Source organism: Trachinotus anak, unplaced genomic scaffold, assembly GCF_046630095.1.
Source record: "Trachinotus anak isolate AG129_WGS33_773 ecotype Australia unplaced genomic scaffold, CSIRO_AGI_Tana_v1 ptg000012l, whole genome shotgun sequence".
Lineage (NCBI taxonomy): Eukaryota > Metazoa > Chordata > Actinopteri > Carangiformes > Carangidae > Trachinotus > Trachinotus anak.
This window is the reverse complement of record NW_027273863.1, coordinates 16174257-16191999: the sequence shown is the minus strand read 5'-3', so window position 1 is coordinate 16191999 and position 17743 is coordinate 16174257. Positions and strand designations below refer to the sequence as shown.

Below are 17743 nucleotides of genomic sequence, written 5' to 3'. Positions count from 1 at the left end.
TGATTAATTTCTCTGTCTCTCTAATGGATTGATCAACTAGGCCTAAATGTTGCATGATGGATACCCAAAGTAAAAAACTAAACTATGACTGTAGAACATTGCACTAGATAGATAGATAGATAGATAGATAGATAGATAGATAGATAGATAGATAGATAGATAGATAGATAGATGTGAAGCAACAGTGCTTCCCTCTATCGACAACATTTTAAAACCACGTGACCTGTGTTTACATCCTCTCCTCAGCTGTTTCTGTCTTCATCCGCTTCGACACAGCAGCCCGTCCTTACTACTTTACCTTACCAAACCAACCAACTAGTTAGCCCGGTTAACTAGTACTCAGCCTCCACGGGAGGCACTTCACGTTTCAAAGTGACTGTCACTGACCGTCGCATCGCACAGCGCGTCCAGTTACAAGGAGCGAGTTAATGCGACACGGAGCTGTGAGTATCTTTTATGTCTTTTCAGCTAACTGCAGTGTTGTCAGTTAGTTAGCCGCTGTGTGTGTTTGTGTCGTGTTTTTTTTTTTTTTTTTTTTTTTTGCCTTTCTGGGGGGATAGTTTGGTTAGGTTTATCTTAATGTACCACACACAGAGTGGGTGCTGCGTGTTTGCTGGCTGTGTAACGGCAGGGTGAGGAGGCGAGCTTACCTAACCTGCTTTGTCTGTTTTGGTGATGGCGCACTCAGGCCCGCTGGAGCTAGCGTTAGCCGGGCTCACTTTAGCACCACAGCACCTCGGTTGTCCGACACCTCACGGCTGATTTAATGCGCGATTCTCGGGTTAAACCCATCACTGCACCCGTCAGTGTGACCGTCGTTTGCAAAATTGAAAAAACATTTAGGACACCTCGTCTTTCATTTTGGTGTGTGTGTGTGTGTGTGTGTGTGTGTGCAGGCTGCTCAAGCGGAGACTTCAGTTACATCAGGCGGAAGAGGCTCCGAGAAATCAACGGTATCTTTGTTTTTTTTGGGGGGGATTTCTCCTGAGCGGTTTCTTAAAACCTGCAGGACTATTATTCAGCCTCTTCTTGACCAACCGGTTTTGCTAGTCGCTGCTAAAGATTGAGGTTAATCGCACTGCAGAGAGCTGGAGAGCAACTGCGTTGTGGTTGAGAACAAAAGCGTGGTGAATACACACACACACACACACACACAACCTCTCAGTGTGTGTCATCTTTTGTAATGAGTGCCTGACCCGCCGTGTGTTTCTCGCAGATGTGGACGGGCAGGATTAAGGAGCAGCCGTGATTATTAACGCTTGACAACATTTTCGTGAAAACGCTGTTGTTGTTTTGCTCCATCGTCACACGCAGTGCGAGGAAAGTGTGCGGCCCTCTGATTGGCTGACAGGCTGCCGTCTGTGTGGCAACTGCACCACGTGACCAGGTACGGCGCTGATTGGCCTCATCAGGTGTCAGTTGTGGGGGACTTGGGAACATCTGTGGGTGACCAGAAAAATAGAAACACCTGCGTGACGTGAAGCAACATCCCTGCAAAACACTCCCACCTTACCCAAGATGTTTCTGGGAGTTGCTGAAGGTTGTTACTAGTATTTTTGTGCAGTAATGTTGGTCACGTGGCATTTCATCTATTCAAATTCACTTGCAAGATCCAAAATCTTTATTCAGTCTCATGAAGGCGAGCTTTCGTCATTTGCAGGTGATTAAGATTATATGTAATCAACAACTCAGAGATTCAGTTTGGATTTGTGAGCATCACCTGTTGTTGGGCTGGAAACTGTGAACACCATGGTTTTTTAATGTATCTGTGTATTTTTAGTGATACCTACTAAAATAATCAGCATCAGCATTTATTAAGCAAGCCTAATTGATTGTTCTGACATATTGACTTTTACACCAGATTTTTTCACAAACTACTTTGTCCAACTAAGAGAGACTCTAATTCACAACTATGGGGTTAATGAGCTCAAAGTATTGGTTTGATATGCAAATAAAAGTTTCATGTACTTTACTGGAGTTTTCTCCTGATAGTTCTTTTAGATGAAATATTCTTTAAAACATATTTTAATGTGGAGAGGTGCTGTCAAAAGCCTCTGTGACCCAGACTTATTAAACAGCCCGGCAGCAGTACAGAGGTATTTCCTTCTAAAGTTTCTGAGCGACCCTATTCCTTCCAACCAATCAGTTTGGTCTATAAATTGCATCACAATGGTGACAACTGCCCATCACAATATCCCAAATCCCAATCAATAGTCCAAAATCCAATGATGTTTGGTTTACCGTTACAGAGGACAAAACAAAATCAACAGATCCTCACAACTTAGAGGCTAAAATCACCTCTGAACCATCTACATGATGGCAAATCCTGACATGAGCTGCAACTAACAAGTATCAAATAATCTACCATTTTTTTTTTTTTTTTTTTGCAAATATTAGGTATGTCTAAATGTCAGACAACAGTAGAAAATACCAATTATAATTTCATAGGGCCCAGGATGGTGTTTTTTCCTACTATCATATATGACAAAGAAAAGCAGAAGGTATTCACATTAAGGAAGCTGAAACCAATTCATTTTTGCCATGTTTGTAGTAGTAAATAATTTTCTGTAGAACAACCAATTAATAAATCCACTATTAGTTTCAGCTCTAGTTGAATGAACACCTCTGTGACCCAGTGCTGATAGCAGATAACAACACTTAAAGTCGGTTGCCTTGCTGGCAGCGCTGTGATGCTGGCAGTCTTATCACACATCAGATAAAATAGTAGATGGATAAACTGGTAACTGTTTTAAAGATGTCCTCAGTCCAAAAGTGAAATGAGCTTTGAAGGTGGCATGACTTCAAGACAGTCAATGGTGAGATACGAACAGTTTCAAGTTTATCTAGGTGCCACAAACTGAGGGAAAGACGTGGCTGCTTGAGTTAAAAATGTTTTAATTTGAGCCAAAATGTCAGTCATATCCCAAGATTGTAACACTCCTCCTCTTGAATACACAGAAACAGCAGGAGCAACATTAGGAGGATCCAGAGGAGTTGGAGTTGTGGCACCTGTCGCTGTTGTCAGCCTGGTACAACACAGGTCTTCACTGTCACATCTCTTGGCTGTTTGTGGCTAATTAACACAGAGTCTGGTGGTCACATTTGCATAAATAAAGAGTGATGCAAATACACTTTTAATCAAGTCTGAAGGCATCATAGATCATTACCACTAGCTTAAGGATGGAGTCAGATGAAAAGCAGGGGGGTTTATCCCCTACCGAGCATGAAAATGTTTAGATGTTTGCATGGTGGTCTTTCTTACATTCTCATCTAAAATCAGGTTCACTATGGTGAGTGATTCAATAAACTCTGTACCATGTGTAACTGTGGAAATGACAGAATAAGTCTTGATATAATTCTACCACTATCATTATCCAAAACCGTATAACTGGAGAGGAAGACGCCCCACTGAAATGACAAATATTTTTTTAATACAATCTGATTTTATGTAGTGTATTAAAAACACACAACAACATGCAGACTGTGTCAAAAAAAACAAAAACTTCCCCCTCATGTTTATTCATGTCAGAACATACTAGGACAAGATATTACTATATTGTTTTTTCCTCCCACCTCTCCATCTTTCATACATTAAAAGTGTGAAAATGGTCTAAGGTCATGGGGTCAAAACAATTGAATGGCTTAAGTTGTTACAGTGACTAAGAATATATAATAAGAGATTATGTGTAAAAAGTTGGCCTTGGAGAGGTCAGTAGGTGACAAAATCCAGAGGATGCCTCCTCTGGGGAGTATGAATGAATGCAAAATTTACAGTGTTCCACCCAGACAAGCATGTTTATGTAAAATTAGAAATTTTAACATAAATATGACACTATAGGAAAGGTCAGGTGCGGCCAAAATCATTGGACAGGTGGAAAATTAGAATTTCTGGTGGTGCTAGATGAAACTTCATCAACCAGACGAGGCAATCATCAAATAGATTACCATTAATAGATCGGCTGACTGACTGACATTGCTATACCTAGAGCCATGCCGTTACTGTGGCTATAAATTAGCTTGAGCTTCACAAAGGTAACATTTATCACTGGATAGTTGTGTTGAAATAAATAACAATGTCCAGGTGCTTTTATATTTTTCATTTCACTTAGTCTGGAGAGGAGCGCGGAACAGTTCCTTTTAGTCACAGTTTTTGCACAGAGAATTATTCTGGTATACATGACTTCAATAACATTCCTCTCAGGTAATATGAGCCCTTCTATGAAATTTGCATTTATACTGTGTTTGAACACGTTGTATTAATAATACATTTGGCGTCACAGACAAATTTGTAGCAGAATTTATTTCCCATACAGTCAGACATAAGTAATAAACCTTTTCAACTATTAGATTTACTTTCTTCTTTTACCTGTTATCTTAGGCCACGTTTACAAAAAGGCAAAAAGCGCTGCTTTAACAGCGCAGGGGGATGTGTTTGTGGGGACATGTTGTTTCACGTACTAGCGGGACGCTGGAAGTCAAAGTGGCAGAACGGATTTATGTGTTTAAAAGTTTATTAGATGGCAAAACTCAGCACATCAGTTTGTTATACTCACAGACAGGATTTTACAACACTGGAAAGTTACCACTGCAGCAGTTGTGTTATCTGTTGTCCCAACAATTTCGTCAGCAGCAAAACCAGATTCAGCTTTTTTTACCGCACAACACGGCGATGTTTTGGATGGACCTTCCCGTCCGGCCCCCTCACTTCCCCAATTCAAATGAATGAGAAAAGCTATGTTTTTCCACGCCAAGATAATGTCAGTGTGATTGCGGCCTTATCCTTCAATGTGAACTTCACACCACGCCACCCTCGAGAGATGTAAATTCACAGGCAGGATTTATGTATGCAAGTTAGAATTAAATGGTAAGAAAAGTATTAATCACAAATACACTCAGTGACCACTTTATTAGGCACACCTATACTATCTAACACGAATCAATACAATTGTGATGTCTTAAATTCTACCTTTACAAAGTCTATAACTGATGTTGCTGGAAATGTGGAAATTCGATTATGTTTTTGTTACTGAAGTCAAAGGTAAAGCTGGTGTTGTAGTGGACTTCATCACATTTAGAGGCGTTTCTAATTTTTTCTTCTGATTTACATACGTGAGTGGGGCAGAATATTAGAAACACACCTGAACATGATGCAGTCCAGTACATCAACACTATCACAAACTAAGACCTCAATTCTAAAAAAACAGAATTTAATCAAAACTTCCGTGACGGTGTCAAAAAAAACTGAATAGTATACACATCATAAAACTAGACTTTATGGCAGAGCAGGTGTGTTTGTTTGCATTAGACTGTACAGGTAAGTGGCCCCTGAGTGTTTATTTCTCACAGTTATTGTAGCTTGTCAGTGATTACAAATGCATGAATCGGCCATTACAGCTTCACAAATGAACTGTGTGCACTGTTGATAGCAAAAGTGAGGCGGGTGAATGTAAATTTATTGTGAGCTTTATTCATACATGTGTGATTATTTTTCACTAAAACACATTATAAAGAAAAAGTGCTCAGGTGTTTTGCCACATAGGCATGAGTATAATTTTCTCTCTGTTGGCAGAGCTGCAAATTGTCTGCAAAATGTGCTCAGTAAATGCTGGTAGCCATGAAGATTATCAGTTTAGCTCACACTGTCTGTTGATCAGCAGCGTGTACATCTTGGGTGTGCTGCCTAGACAGGCCTTTGGTATTTAGTTGCAGCATTCGTGCTGATCTTGTGTTGCTGGAGGATCTGTTACATGTTTCGTCATCCTGCTTGGTTCAGTGAGGTGTCCATAAACGGGTCAGGGCAGCCCGTCATGAGTTGAAATGGCGTCCGAGCACTTTCCATACACCCCAGGGGTCAACCCAGGACATCCTGTGTGTGTTTACCAGTGGATTCCAGTTTACAAAGAGACATTTCTTTCCGTTTAAGACTAGCTTTACTGCAGCCATAAATGTTGTTACCTCGCTGGCCTTTCTTGATTTGTCTTAAAGGAGTGGATGAATAATGACCTGTTTCAAGACTGGGTTATCACTGGTAAGATTGTGCAGCAGTTCCCAAAAGCAATATGCCCATAGAATACCTACTCTGACCCATTTTCCTGGATTTTCTTTCAACCACAGGCAACTCAAAGGACTATGCATTACAGAGAGGATGAGAGAAAAAACTGGGATAAAAAATACACTGCTGCACAATCAGTGATGGTGAGCGAATCAATGGCTCTTTTTACCTGCGAGAAGGAGCCAATGGAAAATTACCTTACCAGGCCTCCCACTACAAAGTCACCTCTGAATTTAATCTTTATTAGCTGAGTCAGATGTAGAGATGCTGAGAAGGCAGAGAGGGAACTCAAGACTTGTCTCCCTCGGCTACAGTATATCCATTCACCCTGTGGTAGTGTGGGATATTTTTGTTATCCAGGTATTTATAAGATGGTTAAATACCTCTTTATTGTTGCAATGTGGTACTTTATGAAGAAGAATTTTATAGTAAAGCCAATAGCACAGTATTCATAATCTAAGTAACTTTTAAAGCTCCAGAGATTAGTGCATATTTTACCAAAACCCCACCCTGTAGTGGTGCTTCCCAAACGTTTTGGCTTATGACCTCTTAAAATGAAACAGTCTTCTTTTTTGTGACCCCACATCACAAATTATGGCCTTAGTGTGGACATATGTGTTGTGGGCAGTTCAGCCAAAGAGCTGTTTTTCCTTCTCAGACTGTTTCACTTGAAGAGTTTTTAAAGGCCTGACGTGCAGAAAGTTTTCAGTACTTTACAAGAAAAAAGCATATATTAGAGAGAAATCAGCAAAAAAAAAAAAGAAGAGAAGCAATGTTATGTAATAGAAAATGTCAGTGTTTGTTTCACCTTAAACTTTCTCTGTGTACAACAATTCTGTTTCAGTACAGCAGGTAAGCCAATACAGATGCAATTGACATATAGTATAAAACAATGATTTCATCAAGAGTGCGTGTGTTTGGATTTTTAGAGATATACATGTTAGATTAGTACGCTTAGTAAGATAAATGTAATAAATCCCACCTTCACAAAGTTTAGAATGTTATTAAGAGGAAACACTTAAGTCAGGTGCTCTGCCTCAGAAAACAGAACTCCACACTGTGGAATTTATTTGCAGTTAAAACGCAGACACATCTGATTCATATATCGGCATTAAAGCTTCATCAGAACCTGATTGTAATGTTCTGTGAGAGGAGTTTCTCTTATCAGAAGCTCCCTGTATCAGTGAGGAAAGACTAAATATTAGAGCCACCTCTTGGTAAGGTGCAGTGGAATTCAGTGGTGCCAAAAAAACTGCAGACTCTAAAATGATCAAATCAACGTCTTTCAAAACAGTGTCAACTAAATATGAACTTTATAACAGTGATGATGGTAGGATTAATGCAGCGCTGTTGTGTTAGACTGCATTCAGCTCAGCCAGGTGTACATGTATATTTGTTTCTTTAATATCTTAAGGTGTATAAGAGCATTATGGGTAATGTTGTTAATCTGTGAACGGGAGAGACCTATGATAATGTCATTGATAATCTCCTGTCTGGTTGTTTTATACATCAACAGTTTCTCAAGAGATTTCCCAGAACCTTTGCCATATCACGATACACATACCGCAAAATAAAATTCCACAAGCCATTACAGAAGATTTTATCCATGTTTCCCATTACATAACCCCCCCCCCCCCATTACCCTCTGGACATAACAGACTCCACTGACGTAAGTGCTTTGACACCTGGGCAGACAGTATCAGCCTTACATCAGGTTTTGGTTGTGACAGTGTCTGGAGCAGTTAGTGGTTTCAGTCTTTTGATAAAATATTAGAGCTGCAGTGTATTATTATTATTATTATTATTATTATTATTATTATTTTTATTATTATTATTATTATTATTTTTATTTAGCTCTCCTTTTTATTATACTGTAAATTATCAGGAAAAGTTCATCACAATTTCACAGGGCCCAGGGTGACACCCTTGATTTGTTTGTTTTGTCCAGCCAATAGAGGAAAAAGTTAAGAGATTCTGTCACCAGAAAACCAGCAGATATTCACATTTGAAGAGCTGAAAGCAGTGAATTCTTGGCATTAAAAAAAAAAATTAAGTCACTTGAAACAATTAATAAATATTATCAACATGTGGATTATTGATCTCTTAGCACTTAAACACATAACATATACAACACACTACACTGCATGCAGAACATCTGTTAGTACTGGAGACAGTGTAACATAAATATTGTTCCTACTTAAGTGTGCACGACATTAACGTGACTAATAGAGCTTTCTCACAGCAGACATTTTGACATGTCAATGCAGGAAAAACCACAGGTGTAACTCAGTGTATTAATGACCCAGTGAGCCAGTACGTGTGATGCTGGAGTCCTGAAAGCTGCATATCTCCATACAGTGCAGACATAATTAGGGATATTAAGCTTTTCCTGGTTTAACACAACAAAATTTCTGCTGTGGAAAAAAAAAATTGATGTGCTATGCAAAATACTAATTTTGAGGCAGACCTATTGAGGCCACAAACAAGGTTATAAAGTAAAAATGCCTTCATGTTGTATTATTGGATTGTTTTCAAACATGACAGTTTGATGAATACATCATCATTATTTACATAAATACAGCTAAATTTTATTTATTTTATTTGGCATATTGCAAATGCATTTCAAAGCATTAACTTTATCCGGAGGGGAATTAATTAGGATAACACTACTGTAGCATAATATGTCATTGATTCTTCAGTCTGTTTCTCTCACAGTCATTAATTTTTCATCAAAAGACAATCCCACTGGAGGGAGAATATTAATCAATCTTTACTTTTATCAGCGCCTTAAATCTGCACTCTGCTTGTAGATTTAAGTTTTTTTTTTTAGACACTGTGTTCTTTAACAGGTGTATCCCCATAACGTGTTTTTATCTTTTTTCTCAGGTCATTTGCTGCCCGGACATGTCTGTTGTTTCAGCTGACGTTTGAGGAGTCACAGCGGCAGGATCCTTCAGCCAGACGTTTATCTTCATGCCACTGTGAGGAGGTATCACTCAACCTGAGTACGCCTTCGTCCCTTGTGTTTCCCTTCTCTTTTCGCAATGGGGGGAGCCGTGAGCGCCGGGGAGGACAATGATGACCTCATTGATAATCTGAAGGAAGCTCAGTATATTCGCACAGAAAAAGTTGAACAGGCTTTTCGGGCCATAGACCGAGGCGACTACTATCTGGACGGCTACCGGGACAGTGCCTACAAAGACTTGGCGTGGAAGCATGGCAACATACACCTGTCTGCTCCATGTATATACTCTGAGGTGATGGAGGCCCTCAAACTGCAGCCAGGACTTTCTTTCCTCAATCTGGGTAGTGGAACCGGCTACCTGAGCACAATGGTTGGCCTTATCATAGGTAAGCAGAGTGTACCCCTTTTCCACAGCAGTTTTTTTCATATGTGGGATATGCTGAGATGTTCTGTGTGATCTAGAAGACATCTACCTGGAAAAGTACAGTATGTAATCACAGTGATATTAGGACAGCAACAGTTATTTTCCTGATTCATCTAATATTTATTTGTTTTATAAAATGTCAAAAGAAATTGTGAAAGTTGCTCATCAAACTTTCCTCAAACCTAAGGGACAGTCTACAAATTACTTACTGCCCAAAACCCAAAGATATTCAGTTTACTATCATATAAAACATACAAAAGCAGTAAATCTTCTGGAATCAGATAATGATGAGCAATTTTACGATAAAAATGAATGAAAAGGTTAATCAATTATTATTATATTATTAAAGATAGCTGCAGATTAATTTTCTGTCAATTCAATTTTCTGTCTGTTAATTGTTTCAGCTCTACATCATACCATAATAGGTAGTAGGTAATGATTAGTTATGATGTTTTTTTAAAGAAAATATTTTTGCTTTTTCTTTTTTTTTTTTCTAAGGGCCGTTTGGTGTGAACCATGGAGTTGAGCTCCATAAGGACGTGGTTGAATATGCCAGAGAGAAACTGGATGATTTCATTAAGAATAGTGACAGCTTTGATAAGTGAGTACATGCATTGGGAAATGCACTTTCTTGACAGTTAGATTAGAGGATCAAAGTAAAGGTGAGAAAACCAGAACCGGTGATGTGAATACATCTGTTTCTTGTTAAAGCAATAGTTCGACATTTCTTGAATCACATTTCTTGCTGTCTTGCCAAGAGTTAGATGAGAAGGTAGATTCCAGTCTAATATCTGACCATTAAATGTAAGGCTGTAGCAGCCGGTTAGTTTAGCTCAGCATCAGGACTGGACACAGGAGGAAAACCTGGCTCTTCCTTTAATATGTACAAAAACTCGATTGTAATAACACAGACTTCCTACTTAAATTTTTACACTTTTTGTACAGATTAAACAACCAAGACATACCTTGTTAATTATTGAGCTTTATAAGCGCTGGTCAAAAGATTTTCTTTGTCTTGAGACAGAGCCAGGCTTGCTGTTTCCCCATGTCCAGTCCTGATGCTAAGCTAACCTTACCTAGTCTTATAGCCTATATAGCCTTATATTTATCACACAGTTTACCTTCAGCAAGAAAATGTAGCATATTTGCCAAAATTCCCAACTTTTCCTTCAACAAGAAGTGAATGTCTTACAAATTTGATACATTTAAATCCCTCCAGGTCTACTCAATGTACTTGCATAATTCTGTCACAGCTTACAAATGAGATGATGAGCCTGAATGAAACAAAAATGTGTTTTCCATGGTTGGTTGTTATATTTTATCCTCTGCACTTCCGTTATTATTTTTTCACAGGTTTGAGTTCTGTGAACCCATCTTTGTGGTGGGGAATTGCCTTGAAATCTCAACAGACAGTCATCAATACGACCGCATTTATTGTGGTGCCGGGGTGCAGAAGGACCATGAAAATTACATGAAAGTACTGCTCAAAATTGGAGGCATTCTGGTGATGCCTATAGAGGATCAGGTAAGTGCCAAGCCACCAGAATGATACAGAATCAACACATTCTGATTGCTGTTCAAAATGCTAACAGATGAGGGAAAACAAGGTAAAATAGCTTTGACCTGCGAGACTGGTTATGCAACTTTCACATGCATTATTGAGCCACAAATGCCCTTGGATTTGAGCAGCTGTGTAAGGAGCACAGTGGGGCTGTATAAGTACATATTTTATTTAAAATGGAGGATTTTTGGTGGATGGTGAGTGTGGACAGAGTTTGGTCCATGTAAGAGGGTATTCAAGATATTTTGGGATGTTGGTGGGAAAAATGTTTGGCAGGATGGCACCTTTTTCAGTAAAGGGGGTAAAAAATCTTGACTGAGTCATGGTCAGAGATTTTGGGCAATTTAGGGTATTTAAAGGAAAAAGAAGCTGAAATGAAGCAAAGTCTGGTTTAGATTATTGTGACCCAAAGTTTTGACGTTTAACAAAGGCCTGAAACCACTGAAATTAGCATAATGTACTTAGGAGATATCAAATACTGTGTTTTTAAAGAAGGTGAAAGAAAACAGCCTGCACACTCATGAATCATGGCAGAGAACTTCATTCAATATTTTGATCAGGGATCTTGGTAAGATCTAAACAGCATGAAAGCGCTACAGCCCATATTCACTCAGGCCATGTCTACACTAATGCGCATGATTTTCAAAACACATCATGTTCTCTTTGTTGTCGCCTTTCATCAGCACCAAGCTGACATTCTCCACTTCCATCTCCACCACAGCTTTTTAAAATGACTCTCCAATAAGAAACATCACATTGTAGTCTTCAAAGTCGGATACTAATGTGTGTGTAGAAGCCACAAGACACAAGCTTTGTCATCTGTAACTCTCTCTCTTTTCACTCATGTTGTGCATCCATATAACAAATCACATGACAACAGACATCATTATGACCATATTGATTTTTTATGTTTATGCTGGCAGATGGAGTTACTTTAAGCCTTTGTCAGCATGTGGCATTTAATCAAAATACTGTTGTACATATGCCCAGTTCAAGCAGGAAAATGGAAACACCTATATTGAGGCTATACTGAAAGAAAAAAAACGAGTACGGTAATTGCATAGAGACATTGAGTGTTTCAGTGCTGGATGAAGTGCTCCCTTGGGGGTACAGTACATTAAAGATGGCTGTGAATGGATGAACCTCACTTCAAGGTAGTATCTGGTGGTATTAATGGCTCTGTAAGTGTGCGACTTGAATGCCTGAATGTTGATGATATGTCAGGGAGGGGTGAACAATATGACAAGATACTCCTTACTTTAACTTCAACAATTAGTCAATTAGTTAGTCAATGGACAAAAATTACAAAATGTTTTTGATAAATGATTAATCATGAAAGTAATTTTCAAGAAAAAAATTACAAACACTGAAGATGTAATGAGAAAATAATTGGCAGATGAATCAATTATGAAAGTTGCAGCAGTTTTTTTTGTTGGCCACTATTTTTGTTCTGCTTAATACCATTTTAGCTACTCCTTTAATGTCCCTGGCAACACTAGGCCAGCGTTTCAAATCAATCAGCAGAATATAATTTATTTCATTATATTATTAAATTTTTACAAACGACTTTAAAACTTCAAAGTTTCATCCCATTGGATGAATATAAACTTTCAATTTTGGACCTTTTTTTTTTTAGAGAGGTCTGTGATTGTTTCTGATGCTGTCTGCATGGACGTGTGTGTGTGTGTGTGTGTGTGTGTGTGTGTGTGTGTGTGTGTGTGTGTGTGTGTGTTTTTGATGGGTGTCTTATCATGTTTTTTATTTCTTCTGCTGAACTCGGGTCTCTCTTGAAAAAGACATTTTAATCTCAAGGAGACTAAGAGATTAAATGTTGTATGATTTCTTTTTTTTTTTTTTTGCATTAGTGGAATAAGGTTCTTTGATTTGTCAGGTAAAAACTCATATTTCTTTCTGTATATTCTATTCATTCATAAATTTTCAATAGATGTTTTCCCATGAATTGTATTATCTTGTAATATAAATTTCCATCTGTTCACATACAAAGCAAGTGTAAAGATGAAGTTGATGTTTGATGTACCTATTTGATGTGACGGCATATATGCACATGTAAAGAAAGGTATATTTCTTCTCTAGGGGCATGTTTTATATTCCCCCGGTTACACAGTGTGCATAGATCTGCCAAACATTATGCATCTGGAGTCACATCTAAGGCGTGTGAATGTTATTTAAAAAGCAAATACTGGGCTTATACAGAAATAATTGCTCTTGTGTGTTTGTTTATTGTTGACATCTGTATTCAAGTGGCAAATTTAAAAAAAAGACACAAGAAGCAATGGCAGATGGTTAAATATACACTGTATATATACATCATATGTTGGAGAAACTGTGGTAGTTGAGGAGCTTAGCCCTTGTTCCCTAAGGTTATACAGTATTTCATATTTTATAAGTGCTCAGTGTGGAGTTCAGGTTTTGTCTCTTTATGCAGCTGACCCAGATAACCAGGACTGGTCAGTGCACATGGGAGAGCAAAAACATCTTGGCGGTGTCCTTTGCCCCCTTGGTCCAGCAGAGCAGAGCTGATGGAGAGAAGCCTGACGCTGTCCAGCTGCGTAAGTTACCCGGCCTCAACAAAACCAAAAAAAAAAAAAAAAATCTTTGAGTCATTGTGCTTTATTCTGCCTAAACCACCTTAAAATGTAAAAGCAGGCGATCTTTTAAAGTTGCAGTCCACTCAAAGTGATGTGACGAGATGATTCCTAAAGCAATATCTGCTTTGACATATGAAGCTTGCCCTGCAGCTGCTTCAGAGAGCCAGTTATTTCCTTCCCTTGATATACTGAGACACACTTTTCTCTTTGACAGCCTCACTTGTTTGTGCTGACCTAGTTGAGGGACTGGTGCAGTTGTATGGATTATTCTTTTTTATTTATTTATTTATTTATTTATTTTGGCGCATTGCCCTGAAGGACTGTGTCATCTCTGTTTGTCCTCAGCCCCAGTGACTGTCCGCAGCCTTCAGGATCTATCTCGGATCTACATACGCCGCACTCTCAGAAACCTGGCCAACGAGGACAGTCAGGGGAAGGGGATGGTGCAAAGAGTCCCCCAAAAGCGCAAACGCAGGCGCTGCCGGCGGCGACGCATCAACACCTACGTTTTTGTAGGCAACCAGCTGATCCCCCAAATGGTGGAGAGTGAGGAGGAGGAGCACCCTGAAGAAGAACACAAGGAAGTGGAGGAGGAGGAGGAAAGAGACATTGGCGATATTGAAATCCTCAAGCAAGTGAACATGTTGAGAGACCAAATAATGGCTTTGCCGCTGCCTGAGTCACTGAAAGCATATTTGCTGTATTACAGAGAGAAATGACTGATTCCCTCGATATCCATTCGTTATGGGTGCGGCTCCTGCTGAAATGCTTTTCTTCACTCTTTTCAGTACAAATGTAGCATTATTTCCATTAAATCTTGATGGCGAAACTGTATTGGAAAGAAACGTCAGAGATAATATTGGATAATAATGTTATGATTGTCATGACTTGTTAGCTTTTGTTGACATTTTCTTTTGATTTGTATATTAAAAAAAACAAAACAAAACAATGTAAAAAGTATTCTAAATGGAAATAGTTTCAGAAACCTGTTTTCAGATTCAGATTTTATCACAATATGTCAGGATTTCTGCAGAAGTGTGCAGATTAAAAATTGTATAAAAAAAAAAAAACAAAGTTCTTACTATATTTGTTAAAATATGATCATGCTAAGATGAAGACTTTTATTGCACCTTTTTTAGAAGCTTTAACATACTCTCAGTGTCTGGCGATTAAACAATGCTGAAAGGAGCAAAAGACACTGGCGAATAAGGCCACATCGTCCCATTTTGAGTTCTGAGAGCATAATCATGACTGGGTCATTACTCTTCTGGATATTTGGTTTTGGGTCAGCGTGTTTCTACCTTCCTATTATAAAAGAGAATTGAGAGACCAGATTGGTTCATAATTTTTTCTACAGGGCACCTTTTTAATGTAACTTTTTCTACAGGGTGCTTACATACATACTTGTGTTTTCTCACTTTGCACATGATTTGCTGACATCCTACTTGATATGATGAGGTGTTATAGGCCCTCTCCCCTCCATGGTTTTCTTTCCATCGTTAATGCAAATGATTTATTAGTTTCAGTAATCATTTCAGAGGTTTAGAATAGTAATGAAACCGATGTCAGGTGTTTCAAAGGTGGTTCACATTTTCAGCTTTTTTTTTTTTAGAGGGGACTGGTAACAGGGAGATGTTAATGAAAACGTGCATGAATTTACTGTATATGTCTTGGGTGTTCCTGACTTTGCTTCACATCTTATGATTGGTCACTGGAGGTGATGTCCCAAGTGATCAAGTTAGGAAATGCTTTGACAAAAGGAAAAAAAATGATTTAAAGATGATTAATCAATTAGATGGCCTTGAGACAAATCTCAAATTCTGTACTATTATTATTTTTGGGTTTTTTTTGTTTTGTTTTTTAATCGACACCAATGCAAAATCAGAATCGCTGAGGATTTTGAAGCCTTTTTGTATCCTGGACTGTAGAAGTGTCCAGCAAAGCACCTTACTCTGCAGTCCACAAGTGGAAAAAAAAACACACAAAAAAAGGTGCCATTTTTGTGGCGTAATTTGTACTGTGGACTGAACATACTGTAAATGTAAATCCTGTTTAATCAAAGTACAACTTGCTTGCAGAACTTCCCTGATAGTGATGGCTTTTAAGTGCCAACATACCCCATCACATTAGGATTTCTGTGAGTTCTCTGGCACAGTAAATTCAACCCAAACAATGCTATATTTATACAAAAACATTCCACAGTGAGAAAAAAAAAAAAAAAAAGAAAATGGCACATCACTGATAGATGTCACACTTTTTTTTTCATGCTTTACCGTCACAGACTTGGAAATTTCCTTCATCTTACTTTGAATGCATAATTTAGTATTCCAAAAACTGAGTTGAATGTCGTTGATATTAATTCTATTCAGTATAAAAGTGATATATATGTATTGTTATCATATGATTCTGCATACAGTTTTATTTGCATTTGGTTTGTTGTAGCGCCCTCTTGCTGTACTGTATCTTGACACTGGGAACTCTGTAGATCAAAACTCCACTGCTGTCTGTTAAATAGATAAGATATATTAGTGCTATAGGTCTTCATTTTGTTCTGGTGTATTGAAAAAATATTTTGTTGGAAAACGGGCTGATTATTCTATTAGTAGTTTTTGTGTGAGAAGAGGTAACATTTATTTTCAGTACGTTTTTTTTTTTTCTTTTTTCTTTTTTTTTTTTTTCTTTTACATTCATCAGAAAGCTTTGCAAGTAAGCAATAATGGAATAATTTCTCAGCGTAAAATTACCAATAAAAACATAGTCCCATTTGATTTGTGTAGTATCCATTAAAGTTGACATAACCAATTGCAGGCATGCAACAGTTAATATACCATTATCTAAAATGTAATTGCTAATTAGAGAGCACATTAAGAATTGAAAGCAGGGGACCTACAACCTTGACTCTCAGGTCACGCCTTGCACCAAAGTTAATGGGACTGCTGTGATTTCATTTAATTCGACTACAGAAATGGCACCCGGTAAAGTCATAACCAATTCTGTGCGCTTATATTAAGTTCATTTGTTAAGAGCCAAAACAGTTCTGTTACTTTTTATGAGGCCTAGGTTGATTTCTCACAGTGTGTGCAGTTCATTTTGAAAATGTGTTGTTTCTCCGTAAATGTTTGGCACAAAAATAAAGGTCACAACCACATCATGCCTCTTCTAATTATTGTAACTTTTTTTTTTGTATCTTTTCGATGTTGATGGTTTTCTTCCTGAGTATGTCCAGCGTGGTCAAAGAGTCAGATGAGTCGTTGTGACAAACAGATGTGGAGTAGGAACAGTGGTAAAGGTGCCAAAGTGATATCTAATGCTACTTTGACCTCACATATTAGAGCAGACTTAAGAATTATGAGATGAAGCTCCCAGGCTGGATTCAAACCTGGGACACTACAAAACACACTCATCATGCCAATTTTCATTTTATTATCTTGGGTTAATATAACAAATTTTTGGATACTGCATTTGCTGTTTGCAGCTGATCCATGACAATAATTACTAGATTTAGAGTCAGGCTCATTCTGAGCATAATCAATAGATAAACTTCAATTACATCTCTTTGACTTCGGGCAGTGTAAATATGCACAGATGACAACTAGAAACAAGTAGACAGACTTTTATCTGCAATAAAACCCAATGGTGTACGTGTCACAAATCTATAATATCCTCTTAACCTTCAGTTAACTTACTGTTTTCAAGTACCCTTTCAAGTAGCTTTAAGGTTCCTCAGATCATCTTCAACAGTCTGAAAGTACAGTGTACTTATATCCTACATAGAGTGAAATAGTGGTTCAGGATGTATGTTTTAATGGCAATAGAAACTATTGTGTAAAACAAGGTTTTCTTGCATTTATATAAAAAATAATATCTTTTACTTGAACATGACTGGAAAGCTACTGTTTCAGACATGCAATATGCTGAACTTGGATACTTCAGAGACTTAGTATCGTATTTCCATTGTCTCAGGGGACAGATGAAAGACAGATAAAAGAAGAATGGTGAAAATAAAAACAGCAGACATTGAGATATCCTGACTTTTAGTCTCTAGTACGTGTCCAACTCCAGAAACTCTGGATGCTGTTATTCCCAGCTGCAGGTTTCCTGTTTAAAGTTTCAAGCCCAGACTAAACTAACC

At 38.1% G+C, this 17743-nt stretch overlaps 1 protein-coding gene across 3 annotated transcripts; it reads left to right on the top strand.

The window, feature by feature from the left end:
- The first annotated feature begins 218 nt into the window (after nucleotides 1-218).
- pcmtd1 (protein-L-isoaspartate (D-aspartate) O-methyltransferase domain containing 1) lies at nucleotides 219-16759 on the top strand. Of its 3 annotated transcripts, XM_071490594.1 has the most exons (8): nucleotides 219-443; nucleotides 897-1127; nucleotides 1217-1387; nucleotides 8939-9403; nucleotides 9940-10042; nucleotides 10795-10966; nucleotides 13449-13572; nucleotides 13957-16759. In XM_071490594.1, the coding sequence occupies exons 4-8, from the start codon at nucleotides 9097-9099 to the stop codon at nucleotides 14328-14330; spliced, it is 1080 nt and encodes a 359-aa protein (XP_071346695.1). In that variant the 5' UTR covers nucleotides 219-443; nucleotides 897-1127; nucleotides 1217-1387; nucleotides 8939-9096; the 3' UTR covers nucleotides 14331-16759. The 3 variants fall into 3 exon arrangements, with proteins under 3 accessions (XP_071346695.1, XP_071346696.1, XP_071346694.1); XM_071490595.1 differs by lacking the exon at nucleotides 897-1127; XM_071490593.1 differs by lacking the exons at nucleotides 897-1127; nucleotides 1217-1387.
- The last annotated feature ends 984 nt before the right edge of the window (nucleotides 16760-17743 follow it).